Source organism: Primulina eburnea, chromosome 10 (genome assembly GCF_022965805.1).
Source record: "Primulina eburnea isolate SZY01 chromosome 10, ASM2296580v1, whole genome shotgun sequence".
NCBI lineage: Eukaryota > Viridiplantae > Streptophyta > Magnoliopsida > Lamiales > Gesneriaceae > Primulina > Primulina eburnea.
This window is the reverse complement of record NC_133110.1, coordinates 13,064,106-13,086,728: the sequence shown is the minus strand read 5'-3', so window position 1 is coordinate 13,086,728 and position 22,623 is coordinate 13,064,106. Positions and strand designations below refer to the sequence as shown.

Below are 22,623 nucleotides of genomic sequence, written 5' to 3'. Positions count from 1 at the left end.
TCTGTGAAAAATTATCTAAGCCTCAACGGTGGGATGCCGGTAGTTGCTTGGATTGAGTATGATTCGAGGACGTATGTCATCAATATAAATCTTCAGCAATCTTCGTAAAAACCTCAGCTTCCTCTTTTTTCTTCTCAGTTGGATCTTTCTCCAATTCTTGAAGGTTTGCTAGCAAGTTCCAATTATCTCTTGGGTTGGAGCTTCAAAATAAACGGGGAAGCAAAAAATTTGGATTAGGCTTCTCTCCCTTCGCTTCCAGCAACCAAAAAGAAACCAATAGGCCGAATTGTAGCATTCGCCACGGTCGCAGTTGCCATTCTTTTACTGTCTTCAATCTTTAAGGGTAATTTCTTACTGGTAAATAATTTTTTTATTTCATCTTTCGCAAATCATATTTACTCTTTCTCCTCCTGTGCTTGACTGCAATCATTTGTTTCATTTTTCGTGTTTTTCGACTTTTTTTATTTTCATCGTCCATGGAGGATTAAAGCCGAAGAAACAACAGTTCACTGGCCTCTTTCTCACCACATGGTAATTTCTTCTTCAAAATTGTGCATTTTGTTTACTTCACACAAATAAATATCATCTCTCGCTTGATAGAATATGTTTGGATATTTGATTGCTAATGAAACACCAATTGAGAAATAGACACGATTTTGTGCAGCTGTTTGTTTTTGTCTTACTTCTTAAACACATCACTCCAATTTACTCATTTTAATATCTATTAGTGGACCAATGTCAAATAGATCAGCATGCCATCAAGGAAAAGTAACAGGATGGCTTATTAGTATCCAGGTACTATTGTTTCACAGTTTTCGTTCAGCATATGTGTACTTAGGACTGGGGATGATTCTTATTCCAAATTTGAGAGAAGCAACTAAGATAAATCCTTCTTTAAATTTTTGTTCATCATCTTGGACTAGAAAGACGATGGATAACTTTCATGTTTCAATGCATGTGATAAGAAATTGTCAATCTCTTGGGAATAAAGATGGTGTGATGGGATCTATGCATTAGTGTTCAAATGTTTACGAAAGAAACAAATTGTTCTGCTGTTCAAACTACTGCGTCTTTATGTATAAAAGTATTTAGTGGAATACTGTGGTTTTTGTTATTTTAAGCAATTCCGTGGATTGTATGTCCAGAGTTTGGGTTTGGGTCATTATCATTCAAGGGAATATGAACATCCTGTTGGGCCATTCAATGAAAGAATAACTACTGGACACTCAATCAAATACTGTAGCTGTATTCATATTAATCATATACAGCATCCAGACATACTGGAGCCGAACTTCTTTTAATTAATTTTTTCTGTTTTACATGCCATCTATGTTTGAGAATCAATACAAGTTACTGCAAATAATAATCTACTGAAAAAAATTCGAGGTTACAAACTAGGCAAGCAACATTACTAGTAATCTACTCGCATAATTAAATCCACTTTTTATGTTCAAATTTGTTGAAAATAATATATTTGAATATTGAAAAAGTAATAGTTGAATATTTGAATGTTGAAAATAAGAGTTGTAAAGTTAGAAATTTGTGTGTGATGATGTAGGTAATGATGTATTTTATTTTTTGGATTATGTGTAATGAAACTCTATAAATAGATCTCTCATTTGTGAAGAAAATCACAATTGAGTAGAGAGAAAAATATTATAAAGTGTGTAGTTTGGTAAATTTTGAGAGTTTGAGATTTTTACTTTTTACCATAAATTTTTACTTTTTCACAACACGTTATCAGCACGAAGCTCTAAAAGTCCTTCATAGTTTTCCAAACTCCAAACAGAAGAAAAAGGTAACAAAAGTAATAATATTTATTTTACTGTTATTTATTTATTGTGTATTTATTTAATATACAATATAATGTTATTATTAGAAATAATAAAAATAAATTTTTCATAAACTTGTTATAAATCCTGGGAGGATGTTAAGACGACATCCCACACTCCCGGCAAGGGATACGACAAGTATAAAAGCCTATAAGGTTTTTAAACAAAATAAATTATGACACTCATTATAATATTATGATATGATATACATAGTTATTTAAACATGTCTAATATTATATATACCATATTATTACCATAAAATTATACAAATACATACCTTTATTTTTTTGTACACCAACGGTCATAAATGGTAAAAAAACGGCTAGTTTTTGCCCTATAAATATGATGTCACAAACACATTCAATCACTCCAACTTTCTCTTCTTCTCTAAAAATTATTCATCATCAAATTTTTCGAAGAAAAAAGAAGATTGCTTTCTCAAGGATATTTTTAATTATTTTGGTTATCATACTCACGAGTCTTGTATTTATCGGAGCATATCCTCCTCGTGCGTTTTCTTTATTTTTACAAATACTTGTACTTGTTTATCCGTTACTTTGTAGTGCAATATTTATTAACTAATAAAATGCATCGTAATTTTTTTAGTACCACAATGTCAAATTTAACAAAGCTCGAATTTATTGCGCTCGACATCACGGGAAAGAATTATATGCCATGGACTCTAGATGTAGAAATGCATCTTGAGTCATTGGGTCTAAGCAAGACCATTAAAGAAAATGGCATATGCACGTCACAAGAAAAGGCAAGAGCCATGATATTTTTGCGTCGACATCTCGACGATGGATTGAAATGTGAATATCTGACTGAAAAAAATCACATGGCTTTGTGGAAGGGATTAAAAGAAAGATTTGAACATATAAGGGAAGTTATACTTCCGACCGCCCGGGATGAATGGAATACACTGAGATTCCAAGATTTTAAAAAAAGTCAGTGATTACAATTCGGCGATGTATAGAATAATCTCGCAATTAAAATTTTGTGGACATGAGGTAACAGAATCTGAGATGCTTGAAAAAACATTTTCCACATTTCATGCATCAAATATTACTCTACAGCAACAATATAGAGTACGTGGATTTGCGAGATATTCTGAGCTCATCGCCTGTTTTCTTGTGGCGGAAAAGAACAACAAGCTATTAATGAGAAATCATCAGTCCCGACCCACTGGATCAACAGCATTTCCAGAAGTAAATGCTGTAAGTAAAAATGAATTTAAACCTCGAAACCAAAATCAAAGACAAGATTTTGGTCGAGGTCGTGGTCGTGGACGTGGACGTGGACGTGGAATAGGCTGTGGTCGTGGTCGAGGCCGTGGTTTTGAAAATAATAGAGATATTTATTTTTATAACTCATCTCAAAAGAACGTCCCAAACCATCCACAGAAAAGACATCATGAGAATACAAGTGCTAATGAGAATCACTCAAAAAGATATGAAAGTTCTTGTTTCAGATGTGGTACTCCAGGACATTGGTCCAAAGTTTGTAGAGCCCCTGAGCACCTTTGTAAACTTTATAAAGAATCATTAAAGGGGAAAGAAAAGGAGACCAACTTCACTGAACGCAGTGATCGTTTGAGTGATTCAACTCATTTTGATGCTGGTGATTTTATGAATGATTTCTCTGGAAATGATCAATATGTTGGTGGGATATAAATGAACAATATTGATGGTGCATTTTTTCTTAATGATTTTTCAGAAAATGAACAATATAGTGGTAGAATATAAATGAACAATAATTTATTTTTCATGTATTCATATGATAATGTTTTATTTTATAATTATGATATGTGTTATATTTAAATATATATTGCAGTAATTTTATTTCATTGCATATTTTTTTGAAGTTGAAATATGGAAAATGCTATGAGAAAAGCTGAAGTTTGCATACCAGATAGTGGTACAACGCACACAATCCTCCGAGATAAAAGATATTTCTTTGAAATAAAACCAACAAAAACAACGGTGAATACAATATCAGGTCCTGTAGACTTTATTAAAGGATGTGGTAAAGCACAATTTTTGTTACCTAATGGTACAAAATTTTTGATCTATGATGCTTTATATTCACCACAATCGAAAAGGAATTTGTTGAGTTTTAATGATATATATTCCCATGGGTATGATACTCAAACAATGAATGAAGGGAATGAGAAATATATGTGTCTTATCACATATAAATCAGGAAAGAAATATGTGATTGAAAAACTACCAATGCTCTCTACTGGATTGCATTATACACATATAAGTCCCATTGAATCAAACATGGTAGTTGATAATTCTTCGATATTAACCAATTGGCATGATCAATTGGGACATCCTGGTTCAACAATGATGCGAAGAATTATAGAAAATACACATGGTCATCCACTGAAAGACCAGAAGATCTTTCAGAATAATAAGTTTCAATGTAAAGCATGTTCTCTTGGAAAACTTATTATAAGACCATCACCAGTCAAAATCAAAACTGAATCACCAATGTTTCTTGAACGTATTCAGGGTGATATTTGTGGACCAATCCATCCACCATGTGGACCATTCAGATACTTTATGGTATTGATTGATGCCTCCAGCAGATGGTCACATGTATGTTTATTGTCAACTCGAAATGTTGCATTTGCAAGATTGCTTGCTCAAATAATAAAATTGAGGAATCAATTTCCCGATTATACAAACAAGAAAATTAGACTGGATAATGCTGGTGAATTTACTTCCCAAACTTTCAATGATTATTGTATGTCTATGGGAATCATTGTTGAGCATCATGCTGCTCATGTACATACAGAGAATGGATTGGCTGAATCATTGATTAAACGTCTGCAAATGATTGCTAGACCAATGATTATGAAAACAAAGCTCCCTATTTCTATATGGGGACATGCAATTTTACATGCTGCTTCATTAATTCGCATCAGACCAAGTGCATATCATAAATACTCCCCATTACAGCTTGCATTTGGTAAAGAACCAGACATTTCTCATCTGAGAATTTTTGGATGTATGGTGTATGTGCCTATTGTACCACCACAACGAAAGAAAATGGGACCTCAAAGAAAAGTTGGAATTTATATCGGTTATGATAGTCCATCAATCATTCGATATCTTGAACCTCAGACAGGCGACGTGTTCACAACACGTTTTGCTGATTGTCATTTTAATGAGGAAATCTTCCCAATGTTAGGGGGAGAACAGCAACATACCGAAAAGGAAATTACATGGTATGTATCATCATTGTTACATCTGGATCCAAGAACAAAACAATGTGAAAAAGATGTACAACAAATTGTACACTTGCAAAGAATAGCAAATCAAATACCAGATGCATTTGCAGACACAAAAGGGGTAACTAAATCATATATACATGCTGCAAATGCCCCGGCTCGAATTGAAATTCCAAAGAAACAAATGGAAGATACTCATGATGTCATTAAACGCCTGAAGCTTGGAAGGCCAGTCGGTTCCAAGGATAAAAATTCTCTCAAAAGAAAATTCATAGAGAAACACGATGATCACAAAATAAAGAATGATGTTTCTGAAGAAACACATGATGATCACAAAATAGAGAATGGTGTTCCTGAAGAAACACATGATGATGAAAATGTTCTGTCAGAACCACAAACTGACGATAATCATGAAATCTCTATCAATTACATTAATACTGGAAAAATATGGAACCGAAAATATATAGATGAAATTGATGATATATTTTCTTATAATGTGGAAATCGACATCATAAATGATAACGAAGATCATGAACCAAAATCTTTTGGTGAATGTAAAAATCGGCAGGATTGGATAAAATGGAAAGATGCCATCCAGGTTGAATTGGATTCGCTAAATAAACGTAATGTTTTTGGACCTATAGTCCTTACACCTGAAGGTGTAAAACCTGTTGGATACAAATGGGTTTTTATTCGAAAGCGAAATGAGAAAAATGAAATAGTAAGATATAAAGCTCTACTTGTTGCACAAGGTTTTTCTCAAAGGCCTGTAATTGATTATGAAGAAACGTATTCTCCTGTAATGGATGCAATTACGTTTCGGTATTTGATTAGCTTGGCGGTATCTGAAAATTTAGAAATGCGTCTTATGGATGTTGTTACAGCTTACTTATATGGATCACTTGATAGTAATATATATATATATGAAAATCCTTGAAGGATTTAAGATGCCTGAAGCACAAAGTTCAAAACCCAGAGAATCTGTGAAATTACAAAGATCATTATATGGGTTAAAGCAATCAGGTCGAATGTGGTATAATCGACTAAGTGATCACTTGATGAAAAAGGGATATGTAAATAATTCAATATGCCCTTGTGTTTTCATTAAGAAAACAACATCGGGATGCGTAATTATTGCTGTATATGTTGATGATTTAAACATCATTGGAACGAATAAGGAAATTCAAGAAGTTGTGTCATACTTGAAGGAAGAATTTGAAATGAAGGATCTTGGAAAAACCAAGTATTGTCTGGGTTTACAAATTGAACAAAAAGAATGTGGAATGTTTGTTCACCAGACAAATTATACAGAAAAGATCCTTAAATGTTTTAATATGGATAAAGCAAATCCTTTAAGTACTCCAATGGTTGTTAGATCATTAAACATAGAAAATGATCCATTCCGTCCATGTGAAAATGATGAAGATATTCTTGGTCCAGAAGTACCATATCTAAGTGCCATCGGTGCCCTTATGTACCTTACAAATTGTACAAGGCCTGATATATCTTTTGCCGTGAATCTGTTGGCAAGATTTAGCACATATCCAACAAAAAGACACTGGAACGGAATTAAACATATATTCCGTTATCTACGAGGAACGACAGACTTGGGACTTTTGTATTCAAAAGATGCTAATCCAAGTATAACTGATTATGCTGATGCTGGATACTTATCTGATCTACACAAGGCACATTCCCAAACTGGATATGTATTTACTCGTGGAGGCACTGCAATATCTTGGCGTTCACAGAAACAAATGCTCGTAACAACTTCATCAAATCATGCCGAGATTATTGCACTGCATGAAGCAAGTCGTGAATGTGTGTGGTTAAAATCAATGACCCAACATATCCAAATTTCATGCGGATTATCATTCGATGAGAAGCCTGTGATACTATATGAAGATAATGCTGCATGTGTTGCTCAAATGAAGGAATGATACATAAAAAGCGACAGAACTAAACATATTCCTCCTAAGTTCTTCGCATTCACCAAGGAGCTTGAGAAGAATAAATGTATTGATGTTCGTCACATTCAATCAAGTGAAAACTCATCAGATCTCTTCACAAAGGCACTTCCTACGTCAATATTCAGAAAGCACATATATAATATTGGGATGCGCAATCTACGAAATTTGTGAAGAATTGTTCATGTCAACATCAGGGGGAGTTTACGTGACTGCACTCTTTTTCCCTTACTATGGTTTTTATCCCAATGGGTTTTTCCTAGTAAGGTTTTTAACGAGACAGTACAAAACACGTAAAGATGTATTTGAATGTTGAAAATAAGAGTTGTAAAGTTAGAAATTTGTGTGTGATGATGTAGGTAATGATGTATTTCATTTTTTGGATTATGTGTAATGAAACTCTATAAATAGATCTCTCATTTGTGAAGAAAATCACAATTGAGTAGAGAGAAAAATATTATAAAGTGTGTAGTTTGGTAAATTTTGAGAGTTTGAGATTTTTACTTTTTACCATAAATTTTTACTTTTTCACAACAAAATTCACATTCTCTTATGCTTCATTTTAATCTTCTACTATTTATTAAAGTTGAGTAGGCTAGCGTAACTACATTGCTCTGTTTTTTAAAACAACTAAAATACCCTTCACCCCCACTACATCACTCCACGTTCTTAAACACATCACTTAGATTTTCTCATGTTCAACTTTCCACCCAGAGTGACGCTCTTCTCTTCTCTGAAAATTTACGCTTCTCAGAATTTGACCGATCTTGAACCTCCTTCAAACCCATCAAATTTTTTAAGGTTTGATTTTTATCTCTTTATCTATTATGTATTATTTTTACACATTATGATCATTTTCCAATTTTTTTATTTATCAATTGAATTATAGAATCTTGAAAAAGTATGCACGTTTTGAATGTTAGTTTGAATTTCCCCCTCTTATGAATGTTAGTTTCGGTTTTCCCCTTATGAATGTTCTCCAACGTTTTATTCTAGATCAAGGTTTTATATTTTTGAATCACCGTGGAACATGAACTTTAGATTCATACGTCTTCTGATTTTATATTTTTGTGCTGGATTTGGGATTATATATGATTGGTTGAAGCTTCTTAATCTGGCTCTTCTCATAACCCAATGTGATTTGCCACAGTTCCTATATGTTGTCACACATTTTCTCTGAATTAAAATTTTTTAAAATCTGGACAGAGTTAAAAACCCAATCGCTAAACTATTTACAGAATTTTGAAAATCATGACTCAAAATATGATAAATTTATTGCAAGTTGTGAAGAAGTATTAGTAAACACAGTTTGAGAAGCAGAAGACTAATGTCAAAGATTGGAAAATTAAACAAATGATATATTTGGTACACCGATCACGGGAAAATTGGAAAATTTCTGAAATCATCCTAATCATCGTGTTCTGTGAATAATTATTAATGAATTAATAATTGAAATATGAAAATTTTTAAATCGTGGATTTTGTGATTTCAAATAAAACAAACTATTTGCACCGTTAATCATTGCCCTTAAATAATCTGGTGGTGTATTTTTTTGAAGCATGAGATTATTTTAATTTGGATTCGAGGTATATTTGATTGAATATATTAGATTTTGTTGTGTTTTTACATTTATTTGCATTAGTCATTGCACTTAAATGTTTTATAAAAGCTGCATAAATAATCTATTTTAATCATTGGTAGTGTATTTGTCAATTTCAAATAGAAATGTATAAATCTCTATTTTTTGATTCCATTTGTTTTGTGTTGCGTTATATTTTATAGTTGTCAAGTATAAAATATTTAATTTATAGTTTTTAGTTTTTAAGTGTCAAGGATTGAATTTTTTAATTTGTTTCATGTTGATTTCAAATTGGATGGTAGGATTTTATATCGCCTCATGTTGAGTTGTTCGTCTACACGAGATAATTGAGTGTTTTGGTTTTGTATAAACGTACTTGGAATTATTAAGGGGCTGGAAAATTAAAACATCTTTAAATTCATTAAGATCATTTGTTTGTCTTCCAATACAATTTTCATTACGTCATACTTTGTCATATGACTCCATTATGAAACTAACAAATTTTACAATTTGATTTATAATATTTGAGTTCTAATGATTTTATTGTAGAAGTAAGAGTGAGTGAAAGAGTGATCAACACTGAAACTCAACAATTTGGTTGTTATATTTGTATCATGTTTGCATATTACTGAGAAATCTCATTATTAAATTCTCCTCCATGTACTGTTGATTTTACTTTTATATTTTTTTGTTAATCCATAATAAATTACATGATAACACATTAATTCTTTTGAAATTTCATATTAAATGTTTATTCCATTCATTGGTGAAGCGAAAAGATATCAATTTCAGATTTTATTACTAGCTCTTTCGTTATAAAATAGTATTATAAAATCATCATTATGTAATTTGATCCCTATGTAATAATTATCATAATGTCATATGAATCTTTTTTCAAGGATATGTAAAAACATAAAATTATATCTTCGTCTCTCTTTTACTATTGGGCATGACTAATCTTTTACTATTTTTTATTCGCCCTTTCATATGTATTTTACATTTTTTTCCAAAAAAAAAAATTTTGACATTTGTCTTATGCTTCTCAAACTGTTTGTTTACTAATACTTCTTCACAACTTGCAATAAATTTAACATATTTTGAGTCATGATTTTCAAAATTCTTTAAATAGTTCAGCCATTGGGTTTTTAATTCAGTATTTTAGGTGATGCTTTAGCTCGAATTTGATGGAATGAGAATACATTTCTCTTGCAGATATATGCACATTGAAAAATGGAAGCCACGAGTTCGGGAGAACATACACCAAACAACAATGACGTCACAAATCAACAACAAAGGTCTACGCAGGTCTGCAATTTTTTTAATTCAAAATTTCAAGTAAACATTTTAATACTGTATTGTAAAAAATTTATTAAAATAGAAAAATATTTTAAGAATCAATTACATTCATGATCAATCAACATAATACAATAACATATATAAATATATATATATATACATATATATATATATGACAAAAATGATGGCATATGTGTGAGGCCCGGGGCCGAAGAGGGCGGGGGGTGATCGCCGGTGCCATCAGTTGCACGGACAATGAGCGGCTCCTGGCAGGCTTCTAGGTGGAGGGAACATGAATGAACCGACCCACACGGGAATGAGAGGGATTCCGAAACTGTTCAATGTAATGGACTGTACAGTTGAAGAGGGCTTAAAAGATTTGATTGGTACTACTCATATCACGAAGGTGCATCTTCTTTTCGGTAGCTCATTACATAAGAACTCCAAAGTTAAGCGTGCTTGGCTTGGAGCAATTTTGGGATGGGTGACCTCCTGGGAAGTTTTCCAGGGTGCGTGTGAGTGAGAACATAAGCACGCTGGAAAGACCCATCTTGATACAGTGAGGACAGTCGTCGAATCTGGGGCGTTACAAGTGGTATCAGAGCCAGGTTCTCTCTTAGTACGGTGTGGTTCGGGGACGAACCAAACGGAAGCTGGTGGGCATGTGAGGCCCGGGGCCGAAGAGGGCGGGGGATGATCGCCGGTGCCATCATTTGCACGGACAATGAGCGGCTCCTGGTAGGCTTCTAGGTGGAGGGAACATGAATGAACCGACCCACACGGGAATGAGAAGGATTCCGAAACTGTTCAATATAATGGACTGTACAGTTGAAGAGGGCTTAAAAGATTTGATTGGTACTACTCATATCACGAAGGTGCATCTTCTTTTCGGTAGCTCATTACATAAGAACTCCAAAGTTAAGCGTTCTTGGCTTGGAGCAATTTTGGGATGGGTGACCTCCTGCGAAATTTTCCAGGGTGCGTGTGAGTGAGGACATAAGCACGCTGGAAAGACCCGTCTTGATACAGTCAGGACAGTCGTCGAATCTGGGGCGTTACAATATGAGTAAAATATAGCCTCAAATAGTTGACGACAATGACATGTACGTACATGCAAAAAATATTCATTTAAATTTTCCTCACATGTATTCCACTATTATTTTCTTATTTTCATAACCACATTAACTACTGGTCTTTAATTCTATGCAGGACATGACAAATTCTAGCTCCAGCTCTTACATCATCGAAAGACGATAATGCTAACGGATAACGAACGTGAATGGATACATTCTATGACCCAACAACGCCGACAATCTTACCTTGCTCGACATCGATCAAATTACCAAATTAGAAGAATGGAATTTACTTCATCAATTTCTACTTCAAACCAGCATGGTATAAATAATACGTACTTCAAAAAATATTTACATGGTCTATAAATGATACTTTTGATGTGTGCTAGATGCAAAAAAACACTTAAAAAATGAATATATTGTTCAACAGATCAACAAATAAATTGGAGATTGACTCAACGTACCAGACAACGATCAATAAATGAGGATGCAAGGAACATGGAATTGGCTCACCGTCGTACAAATTATCGAAGGAGACAAGATAATGAAAGATCATCAATTCCAGATGAGTCTAATCTTGGTAGTAATGATTTTGTTGCATCAAATACAATGATTCAAGAATCAACTCATGACATCGGTGAAAATCGTAAGTATCTTTTACAATATTTGGAATTAAATCCACAATGTAATGTTAAAAATATTTTCTTGGCAAAACAATCATTTATTTACTTTGAAGTATTGTACAAAATATTCCAAATAGTTCTCATTCTCAAATACTACTGCGAAGTTTAAAAAAGCTCCACATCTATTGTTCATGACAGTTGTTGATGTGACTACAGTGCGACAAACATGTCGCTCAGCGCCAATATCTTTTCATACTTTAACATCAAATTACGAGCGTGGAAGTTCTAGCACACGTCTGCCAAGGCCAAATTCTGTTCATCAAGGTATTCTACTATATCCAAATAAATAGTCGATTGAGTATATATGTTTTACACCTTTATCCATTACAAAAGGGTTCAAATAAAAATAAATAATTTAATCAAAATATGTTGACTTAATTTGTTTTAAATTGCTAAATAATTGTTTCACCCAATTTTTATATTTGTGACATAAATATGTATTTTTTTTATAAAAAAACATTTTATTGCTTCTGCCAGCAATTTCCTCTCTCACGTTATACATGTAATATTTAATGACTTCAATGAGAGTCCATCAACTAGGTGATTGATTTATATTTTTTGTTTAAAATGTCAACATTTTTTGCGTAAATATTTAATCATTTGAATGTGTGCTAGATGCAAAAAAGCTGTTACAAAAAGAATATATTGTTCAACAGATCAACAAATAAATTGGAGATTGACTCAACGTACCAGACAACAATCAATAAATGAGGATGCAAGAAACATGGAATTGGCTCGCGGTCGTACAAATTATCGAAGGAGACAAGATAATGAAAGATCATCTATTCCAGATGAGTCTAATCTTGGTATTAATGATTTTGTTGCACCAAATACAATGATTCAAGAATCAACTCATAACATTGGTGAAAATCGTAAGTATCTTTACAATATTTGGAATTAAATCCACAATGTAATGTTAAAAAATATTTTCTTGGCAAAACAATCATTTATTTACTTTGAAGTATTGTACAAAATATTCCAAATAGTTCTCATTCTCAAATACTACTACGAAGTTTAAAAAAGCTCCACATCTATTGTTCATGACTGTTGTTGATGTGACTACAGTGCGACAAACATGTCGCTCAGAGCCAATATCTTTTCATACTTTGACATCAAATTACGAGCGTGGAAGTTCTAGCACACGTTTGCCAAGGCCAAATTCTGTTCATCAAGGTATTCTACTATATCCAAATAAATAGTCGATTGAGTATATATATTTTACACCTTTATCCATTACAAAAGGGTTCAAATAAAAATAAATAATATAACCAAAATATGTTGACTTAATTTGTTTTAAATTGCTAAATAATTGTTTCACTCAATTTTTATATTTGTGACATACATATGTATTTTTTTTTATAAAAAACATTTTATTGCTTCTGCCATCAATTTCCTCTCTCACGTGATACATGTAATATTTAATGACTTCAATGAGAGTCCATCAACTAGGTGATTGATTTATATTTTTTGTTTTAAATGCCAACATTTTTTGCATAAATATTTAATCATTTGAATGTTTCAGAAGTTGATTTTAAAATTAAATAGGAAGCATCCTACATTAAATATACGATTAAACATGTAAAATTAAATTTAAACACATTGTATATTTTTTAATGTCTTATTTCATAGTTGTGTACAAAAAAAATAATTTATTTAAATTGATTACTCATATTTTTCAAAAACTCATATAACTAATAAAAATATTATTTCAAAATATGGTATATTTTTTTAACATAGAATATGAAATATCTGACTTTTTTATTAGAGCTTATATGCATTTCATAATTTCAATTAACATACAGGAGAAAAAAAATACATTTTGAAATTTTTTCAATATACAGTATACATCATAATTTATTTGAAAAATAGGTTACTTTTAAAAACCAAAGTTTACAAATAATTTATAATAATAAATTTCCATTATATAATTTATTGGTTCACTCTTCCAGCAACAACTTTTTTTAAAATTGTTAATTTGAAGATTAATTTGAAAATTTCTGCAGGAAACATTTTCAATGAAAACAATGTCATTTTTAACATACAATGATATCCACGTCCACGTCGATATCATAACCTAGCAAGAAATTTCGGTGAAATTGAGATAAATTATCGGTGGCAATTGTCTGAACCAAGAATTTGTATACATTGCCAAGATGTACTGTTTCATGGTGAAACATCACAATTCTGCTGTAGAAATGGAAACACAAATTTGGATCATATCTCTTCTCCCATTGAATTGCAAGAGTTGTATGCTGCGGATAATGAGGAAGGCAGACATTTTCGACGATTCATAAGGGCTTACAATCATGTTTTCTCTTTTACATCAATGGGAGTCAATATAGATGAGTACTTAACATCCGGTACACATGGAATTTACACATTTCGTGCCCAGGGATCAATATATCACTCTATTGGAAGTCTTCTACCAAATGAGAATTGTAGGACACGGTACATGCAGATGTGGATTGTAGACACAGATCATGATATAGACAATAGACTTAATGAAAATCCAGATCTAAGGCGAGAATTGCTGCTTAAGATACAAAACATTCTTGATCAACACAATCCTTTTGTGCACGTGTTTCGAAAAATTGGCAAATGTGAAGACATACCTAACTGTAAGCTCATCATTAGGCAACAAAAACCTAATGAACATCAATATATTTTACCAACATCTCAAGTTGCGGTCGTCATTGTTGACAACGAGTGTAGAACCCGTAAATCAGTAGACGTATAAGCCATGCATAATTCTAGATTTTTAAATTGACTTCATTGCATAATTATTTTAAATGCATTTCTTGAAGTTAATTATTTTATTATTTCAGTTCAGTAGTTTGATTTTTAGCATTTCAGTTATTTCAGTGAGGCCGGACCGGAGTTGGAGTTTAGAGATAAATTTAAGATTTCAGAAAATATTTCCAGGATTTAATTTAGCTAGCAAATAAGTTAATTTAAGTTAAAAAGGAGGTTTGAGGATTTATTATTTGAGGTGAGTAGAAAATTAGTTCATTTAAGTTACTTAATTAAGGATTTTATTCACTAAATTAATTAAGGGATAAGTAAAGCTTTTAAGGATTATAAATTTACTAGTTAGGAAATAATTCCCCTACCTTTTATTATTAAATTTCGGCCCCCATAGTTGCTAGGCAATTCAATTGCCAACTCATCAACCTTTTGACCATTTCTTTGCATGTAAGTTGTAGGATAATTCTAGAATTTTGGGAGCACCATTTAATTAATTAATGGACTTATCCTAGCCTAAAAATCAAGGGAATAATCGGCCGCCCCTACTAGAAGCATCCAACAAAGGGTTGATAATAAACTAGAATTCAAAATTTAAATTCATGAAGACTTGGTCTTGATTTGATCCTAATATCTTGCACCTATCCTCCTCACTCTCATAACCACTTATCTCCCCTCCCTCACCACCGAATTACCTCATCATTCAGATCCATTTTCAGTGTAGAAATCGTGAGTTATAGCTAGGGAGAAAGGCAAGAAAAAAATCGAGAGCTAGTGAGCAAACAAGAGAAGCGCTTCACTCCTCCGCGTCGCGTCGTCGTTGTTTCTTTTCGTTTCTATTTCAAACGAATCCAAGGCATGTATATACTTTTATAAACCTCAATCAAGTCATATTTGCAAGTATTTTTCAGTACATGATCAGATTTTATCATTTTAAAAAACCAAAATTTTCAGCAAAAGAAGAAAGAAAATTCTGCACAGATTTTATCGACTTCCATGCTTCACGATTGGTATGTTTTGTTTCGATTTCAGGGATGGATCGTTCCAGGGGCTCAAAGCTGATTATGGACATGTACTAGGACATGTTAGGGCCATGTTAGAACGTTTTTTTCAGTCCCATGCTTGCTGGAAAAAACCGAATTGACAGCAAGTCCCATAGGTGCAGAAAATGGTGTTCGAAATTTCAGTTTCCTGTCATGAGGGTTTGATCTGATCATGGCTGCCCTAAGGGCTCTTAGCCATGGTTGGATCACTCCCCTAGCAAGTATAAGACGTGACTAAGTCTCCCTTTTGATGGCTTGGTCCATGGATCATCGGATTTTATACAAAACGTTAGAACAACCCCCTCTCCCCCTTCGGCTTTCTCATTGTACAGCACATGCATTTTGAATTGTGTGGGGACGATCATTAGGCGTCATAGTCGCATATTTTGTACGTAAATTTCATAGTTGGGCAAGTTTTAGCATTTGCATATTTTTCATAGCACAATTAGGTTGCAGCGAGCCTGGGGACGATCCAATCCAATCCAGTTGGTAAAATTACAGGACTTTTCATTATGCCAGTTAAATTATATTACGTGCATGAAAACAAAAAATGATTATTTTTTAGATTTATGCAATATGGCTTGTGGTTCATTCACTATGTGGGAGTGTTATTTTATACGGTCGCCAGTGACCGATCAGTTCAGTATGGTACCACCCGGTCGCCAGTGACCGGCCAGATCAGTTCAGTTTCAGCCTCTCTGATAGCCAGTTACCGATCAGTTTCAGCTTAGTGCAGTGGCCATAGGCGTAAAACATAATCTCAACAGAAAATTTTACCAGTTATTTCAGTACAGGCTCCAAGGAGCAAACATTTTTATTGTGATTATCAGTTCAGTTATGAACGTATTATAATTGCTCAGTACAGATTATTTTCAGCATGCCTCATGACATGATATTTTATCTCATGCACATTTTACTTCAGTTTTTACTCGTTACCTGCGATATATGCATGCTGAGTCTTTAGGTTCACTAGACTTGATTGTTGTAGGTACTGATGAGGCCAGGGCCGAGGGCGGGGACCAGTGAGCCAGCTTGGGTCGGCAGTAGTGGCACCCGAGGACCTCAGTGCAGCAGTTGTTATTTTATTTCGCAAACAATTTTTATCAGTCATTGGATAATTTTCAAATCGTTATTGTTGGCAAAACTTTATTTTTATTCCGCTGCTATTATTTTAAACATTGAACTTGATTCATCAGTCGATTTTATGAATGAGGCCATTTAAGTTCTTTTAAAAAGAAAAAAAAATTTAATTTTCCGCAAATTTTCAAGCAAGGAGTTTTAGGGCCTTTATAGTTGGTATCAGAGCCGACCTCTCTTAGTACGGTGTGGTTCGGGGACGAACCAAGCGGAAGCTGGTGGGCATGTGAGGCCCGGGGCCGAAGAGGGCGGGGGGTGAACGCCGGTGCCATCAGTTGCACGGACAATGAGCGGCTCCTGGCAGGCTTCTAGGTGGAGGGAACATGAATGAACCGACCCACACGGGAATGAGAGGGATTCCGAGACTGGGCAATGTAATGGACTGAACAGTTAAAGAGGGCTTAAAAGATTTGATTGGTACTACTCATATCACGAAGGTGCATCTTTTTTTCGGTAGCTCATCACATAAGAACTCCAAAGTTAAGCGTGCTTGACTTGGGGCAATTTTGGGATGGGTGACCTCCTGGGAAGTTTCCCAGGGTGCGTGTGAGTGAGGACATAAGCACGCTGGAAAGACCCGTCTTGATACAGTGAGGACAGTCGTCGAATCTGGGGCGTTAAAATTGGTATCAGAGCGGTGGTTCTGTATAGGGTACACTACTACTGACCGCGAGAAGCTCACGAAGCCACGTCTTCGGTCTGTAAGTTTTAGAGTTCAGCATTTTGTTCAGCATTTTATTTAAAGCATGAATTATTTTGTCAGCATGCTTCCAGATTTTCAGTATTTCAGTGTTCACTTAAAATAAATTATGGAATTATGCATGTTAGTTACGTATGGGTTATGTTGGAACAGTATGCCCCCTAGACGTCAAGTAGGACGCCCGAGAGGTGGTGGCGAGCACCGTCACGAGGACGATGATGATCAGAGACAAGAGAGGCAGACACCTCCACCTCCTCCTCCTCCTCCACCGCCCCCACCGGACATGAGTGCCCAGATGCTAGCTGGGATGACACAGTTCTTCGCACAGTTTGCGGGGATCAATTCTGTGGTGACTAGGCCGACAGGGCCCGAGGATGTTTACGAGCGATTTATGAAAATGCGTCCGAAGGAGTTTTCTGGGACTTCTGACCCCATGATTGCCGAGGGATGGATCAAATCTCTCGAGGTCATCTTCGAGTTTATGGAGCTGGGAGACGCAGACCGAGTCCGATGCGCCACCTATCTGTTCACTGGAGACGCCCGCTTATGGTGGGAAGGAGCTTCGGTAGCCTTGAATTTGGCTACACTTTCTTGGACCCGCTTTACGGAGGTTTTCTACTCCAAGTATTTTGCTGAGGAGGTTCGCACCAGGCTGACCACCGAGTTTATGAGTCTGAGGCAAGGAGATATGACGGTTACGGAGTTCATCCGTAAGTTCGAGAGGGCTGTCACTTTGTGCCCCTGATAGCGAATGATGCCAGAGAAAAATTGATGCACTTCCTGGTGGGTTTACGGCCGATCTTGCGCCGGGATGTTAGGGTGTCTGACCCTGCCACTTATGAGATTGCCGTCTCCAAGGCCTTAGCCGCAGAGCAGGATCTGCGGGACATCGAGAGGGATCGCCAGGGCAAGCGCCCCGTCCAAGTACCACACCGCCCTCCTCCTCATCAGCATCAGCAGCAGAATAAGAGGCCTTTTCATGGACCGCCCAGGAACCGAGGCCAGCAGCAGCAGCGGGGACGCCCAGCCCCGAGGACTCAGGAGCACCCATTCTGTCCGAGGTGCTCTCGTCGCCATCCTGGAGCATGTATGGCTGGCTCAGGAAAGTGTTTTAAGTGTGGCAGTTCAGATCACATGTTGCTGCAGTGCCCTCAGAGGAATCTGCCTACTCAGGGCAGAGTTTTTGCTCTCCATGCCGCAGAAACCAACCCTGAGACCATGTTGTTGACAGGGAGAATTTTCATAGCAGACAAAGCTACCAAGGCCTTGATAGATTCAGGGGCCACTCACTCGTTCATTTCGGAGATCTTTGAAAACTTTCTGAAGATCAAGACCATTGGGCTAGACATAGCCTTTTCAGTAGTGTTGCCGTCAGGCGAGGAGATGGCAGCCACCAATGTTATCTGAGATATAGACCTTGAGCTGCACAGTAAGCTTGTATATGCGGATCTGATTGTGCTACCGATGCCGGAATTTGACATCATCCTAGGGATGGACTGGCTACTGAAGAATAGAGTGTTGATAGACTTCCAGCGGAGATCTGTTCTTGTCCGACCGCCTGGAATGGAGCAGTTCTTATTTGAGCCGGACAGGTACTTTCCGTTACCGCGTATTATTCCGTATGTTCAGGCTAGGAAACTCATGCATAGAGGGTGTCGGGCATTTCTAGCGACCTTTTTATCTGTCCCCGAGGAACCCAGCCAGTCAGCCTCAGATGTTCCGATTGTCAGAGATTTCTTAGACGTTTTTCCCGAAGACGTCTCTGGTATGCCACCCAAGATAGAGGTGGAGTTTTCCATTGAGCTTATGTCAGGTACGGCTCCGATCTCCAAAGCGTCGTACCGACTAGCACCGACAGAGATGGCAGAGCTTAAGAAGCAGATTCAGGAACTTCTCGACAAGGAGTTCATTCGCCCGAGCTTTTCTCCATGGGGCGCGCCGGTCTTATTTGTGAATAAGAAGGATGGCTCTATGAGGCTTTGCATTGACTACCGGGACTTGAACAGGGTTACAGTGAAGAATAAATACCCACTGCCGAGGATTGAGGATCTGTTTGACCAGTTGCAGGGAGCTTCGATTTTCTCTAAGATAGACCTGCGTTCCGGTTATCACCAGTTGAGGGTGAGAGATGCAGATGTTTCCAAGACTGCATTCAGGACTCGTTATGGCCACTACGAGTTCCTTGTGATTGCCGTTCGGTTTGACCAATGCGCCAGCGATCTTCATGGATCTCATGAATCGCGTGTTTCAGCCGTACCTCGACCAGTTTGTGATCGTGTTCATAGATGACATACTCGTCTACTCCAAGAGTAGGGAGGAGCACAGCAGGCATCTGACCACAGTGTTGCAGACATTGCAGAAGCACAAATTATTCGCAAAGTTCAGTAAATGCGAATTCTGGTTAGAGAAGGTGGCGTTCTTGGGCCACATCGTCTCCAGCAGTGGTATCGAGGTAGACCCCGCAAAAGTTGCAGCAGTCAGAGATTGGGTTGTGCCTCAGAATGCATCCGAGATCCGCAGTTTTCTTGGGCTGGCAGGATATTACAGGAAGTTCATTCAGGGATTCTCCTCCATTGTCGTTCCACTCACAGCACTGACCAAGAAAAATGTGAAATTTGTGTGGAGCAAGGAGTGTCAGAAGAGCTTCGATACTTTGAAGCAAGCTCTTATTTTAGCACCAGTTTTGGCCGTACCGTCAGGATCCGGTGAGTTTGTCCTTTATACCGATGCTTCGAAGCTCGGTTTAGGTGCAGTTTTGATGCAGCATGGGAGAGTGATAGCTTATGCTTCTCGACAGCTGAAAATCCACGAGAAGAACTACCCCACCCATGATTTGGAGTTAGCGGCCGTAGTTTTTGCTTTGAAGATTTGGAGGCACTATCTGTATGGAGAGAAATGCCAGATCTTTACCGACCACAAGAGCCTCAAGTATTTCTTTACGCAGAAGGAGCTGAACATGCGTCAGAGGCGTTGGTTGGAGCTTGTGAAAGACTACGACTGTGACATTAGCTACCACCCGGGTAAGCTAATGTAGTTGCAGATGCCTTGAGCAGAAAGTCGCAGTGATGGCTCATTTGATGATTCAGAAACCTCTTCAGACTTGAGATGCAGAGGTTTGATCTCGAGACTTATCCTCGAGGTAGAGTTCCTCGTCTATCTACCTTGACCATTCAGTCTTCTCTTTTGGACCGTATTCGCAGTGGTCAGGCCGCAGATGAGCAGTTGGCACAGTGGAAGAAGAGAGATAAATCCAAGGGCAGTGTTTTGTATTCAGTCAGCGACGGTATTGTGAGATACCGAGATAGGATATGGGTTCCTAGCAGTGATTCTATCCGAGCAGACATCTTATCGGAGGCTCATACGTCCCCGTACTCCATTCACCCTGGGAGTATGAAGATGTACAAAGATCTGCAGCTATTGTATTGGTGGCCAGGGATGAAGAAGGACATCAGGCGTTTTGTATCCGAGTGCCTGACTTGCCAGTTGGTGAAGGCCGAGCATCAGAGACCAGCAGGTTTGCTCAAGCCTCTTCCTATTCCCGAGTGGAAGTGGGAGAACATTACCATGGACTTTGTGACCGGATTGCCGAGGTCAGCCAGAGGATCGAATGCCATTTGGGTGATTGTAGATCGTCTTACCAAATCAGCGCACTTCTTGCCTATTAAGACGACTTTCACCATGGTTCAGTATGCAGAGTTGTATAACCGGGAGATAGTCCGACTTCATGGTGTTCCAGTTTCTATCGTATCCGACAGAGATCCCAGATTCACTTCCTCATTTTGGAAGAGTTTGCATTCGACTTTGGGTACGAAGTTGATGTTTAGCATAGCTTTCCATCCGCAGACAGATGGACAGTCGGAGCGAGTTATTCAGATTTTGGAGGATCTTCTTCGTGCTTGCGTCATTGATTTTTCTGGGAGTTGGGAGTCGAACTTACCATTGGTAGAGTTCACCTATAACAACAGTTTCCAGTCGTCTATAGGTATGGCTCCGTAAGAAGCACTGTATGGCCGCAAGTGTAGATCTCCTGTTCATTGGGATGAAGTAGGAGAGAGAGCAGAGTTGGGTCCAGAGATTGTTCAGCAGGCAGCAGATGTAGTAGTCAAGATCCGTGATAGGATGAGGACTGCTCAGAGCCGACAGAAGAGTTATGCTGATCAGCGGAGGAGAGACTTAGAGTTTGCAGTGGGCGATCATGTCTTTGTGAAAGTGGCACCTATGAAGGGTGTCATGAGATTTGGGAAGAAAGGGAAGCTCAGTCCGAGATTCATTGGACCGTTTGAGATCCTCGACAGAGTTGGGACGCTAGCGTATCGTGTGGCTCTTCCGCTGAATCTGGCCGGAGTACACAATGTCTTTCACGTATCCATGCTGAGGAAGTATATGGCAAATCCTTCGCATGTGCTGAATTTCAAGCCATTGCAGCTTACTCCGAACTTATCTTATGAGGAGAGACCAGTGCAGATCTTAGACAGGCAGGAGAAGAAGCTTCGGAACAAGCTTGTTAAGCGAGTCAAAGTCAAATGGCTCAACCATTCTGAGGAGGCAGCTACGTGGGAGTCTGAGCCGGAGATGAGAGAGCGTTACCCCGAGTTATTCGGTGAGTTCTAATTTCGAGGACGAAATTTCTTTTAAGTGGGGAAGGATTGTAGAACCCGTAAATCAGTAGACGTATAAGCCATGCATAATTCTAGATTTTTAAATTGACTTCATTGCATAATTATTTTAAATGCATTTCTTTAAGTTAATTATTTTATTATTTCAGTTCAGTAGTTTGATTTTTAGCATTTCAGTTATTTCAGTGAGGCCGGACCGGAGTTGGAGTTTAGAGATAAATTTAAGATTTCAGAAAATATTTCCAGGATTTAATTTAGCTAGCAAATAAGTTAATTTAAGTTAAAAAGGAGGTTTGAGGATTTATTATTTGAGGTGAGTAGAAAATTAGTTCATTTAAGTTACTTAATTAAGGATTTTATTCACTAAATTAATTAAGGGATAAGTAAAGCTTTTAAGGATTATAAATTTACTAGTTAGGAAATAATTCCCCTACCTTTTATTATTAAATTTCGGCCCCCATAGTTGCTAGGCAATTCAATTGCCAACTCATCAACCTTTTGACCATTTCTTTGCATGTAAGTTGTAGGATAATTCTAGAATTTTGGGAGCACCATTTAATTAATTAATGGACTTATCCTAGCCTAAAAATCAAGGGAATAATCGGCCACCCCTACTAGAAGCATCCAACAAAGGGTTGATAATAAACTAGAATTCAAAATTTAAATGCATGAAAACTTGGTCTTGATTTGATCCTAATATCTTGCACCTATCCTCCT

The 22,623-nt window shown here is 36.8% G+C and overlaps 2 protein-coding genes across 3 annotated transcripts in view; both read left to right on the top strand.

The window, feature by feature from the left end:
• Nucleotides 1-22,623, top strand: part of LOC140803126 (probable U3 small nucleolar RNA-associated protein 11) — a 65,731-nt gene that overhangs the window by 20,386 nt on the left and 22,722 nt on the right. The window lies entirely within an intron of this gene.
• The window catches only part of LOC140803128 (uncharacterized), a 31,301-nt gene that overhangs the window by 316 nt on the left and 8,362 nt on the right, over nucleotides 1-22,623 (top strand). The window contains exons 2-9 of one of the 2 annotated variants that reach the window (XM_073158820.1): nucleotides 139-357; nucleotides 491-531; nucleotides 7,752-7,838; nucleotides 9,166-9,232; nucleotides 9,829-9,921; nucleotides 11,122-11,307; nucleotides 11,416-11,631; nucleotides 11,807-11,932. In XM_073158820.1, the coding sequence (XP_073014921.1) occupies nucleotides 11,169-11,307; nucleotides 11,416-11,631; nucleotides 11,807-11,932 (481 nt within the window). In that variant the 5' untranslated portion in view covers nucleotides 139-357; nucleotides 491-531; nucleotides 7,752-7,838; ... (1 more) ...; nucleotides 9,829-9,921; nucleotides 11,122-11,168. Of the gene's footprint in view, nucleotides 1-138; nucleotides 358-482; nucleotides 532-728; nucleotides 796-7,751; nucleotides 7,839-9,165; nucleotides 9,233-9,828; nucleotides 9,922-11,121; nucleotides 11,308-11,415; nucleotides 11,632-11,806; nucleotides 11,933-22,623 lie in introns of both variants that reach the window. The other variant, XR_012111784.1, reaches the window with a different exon arrangement.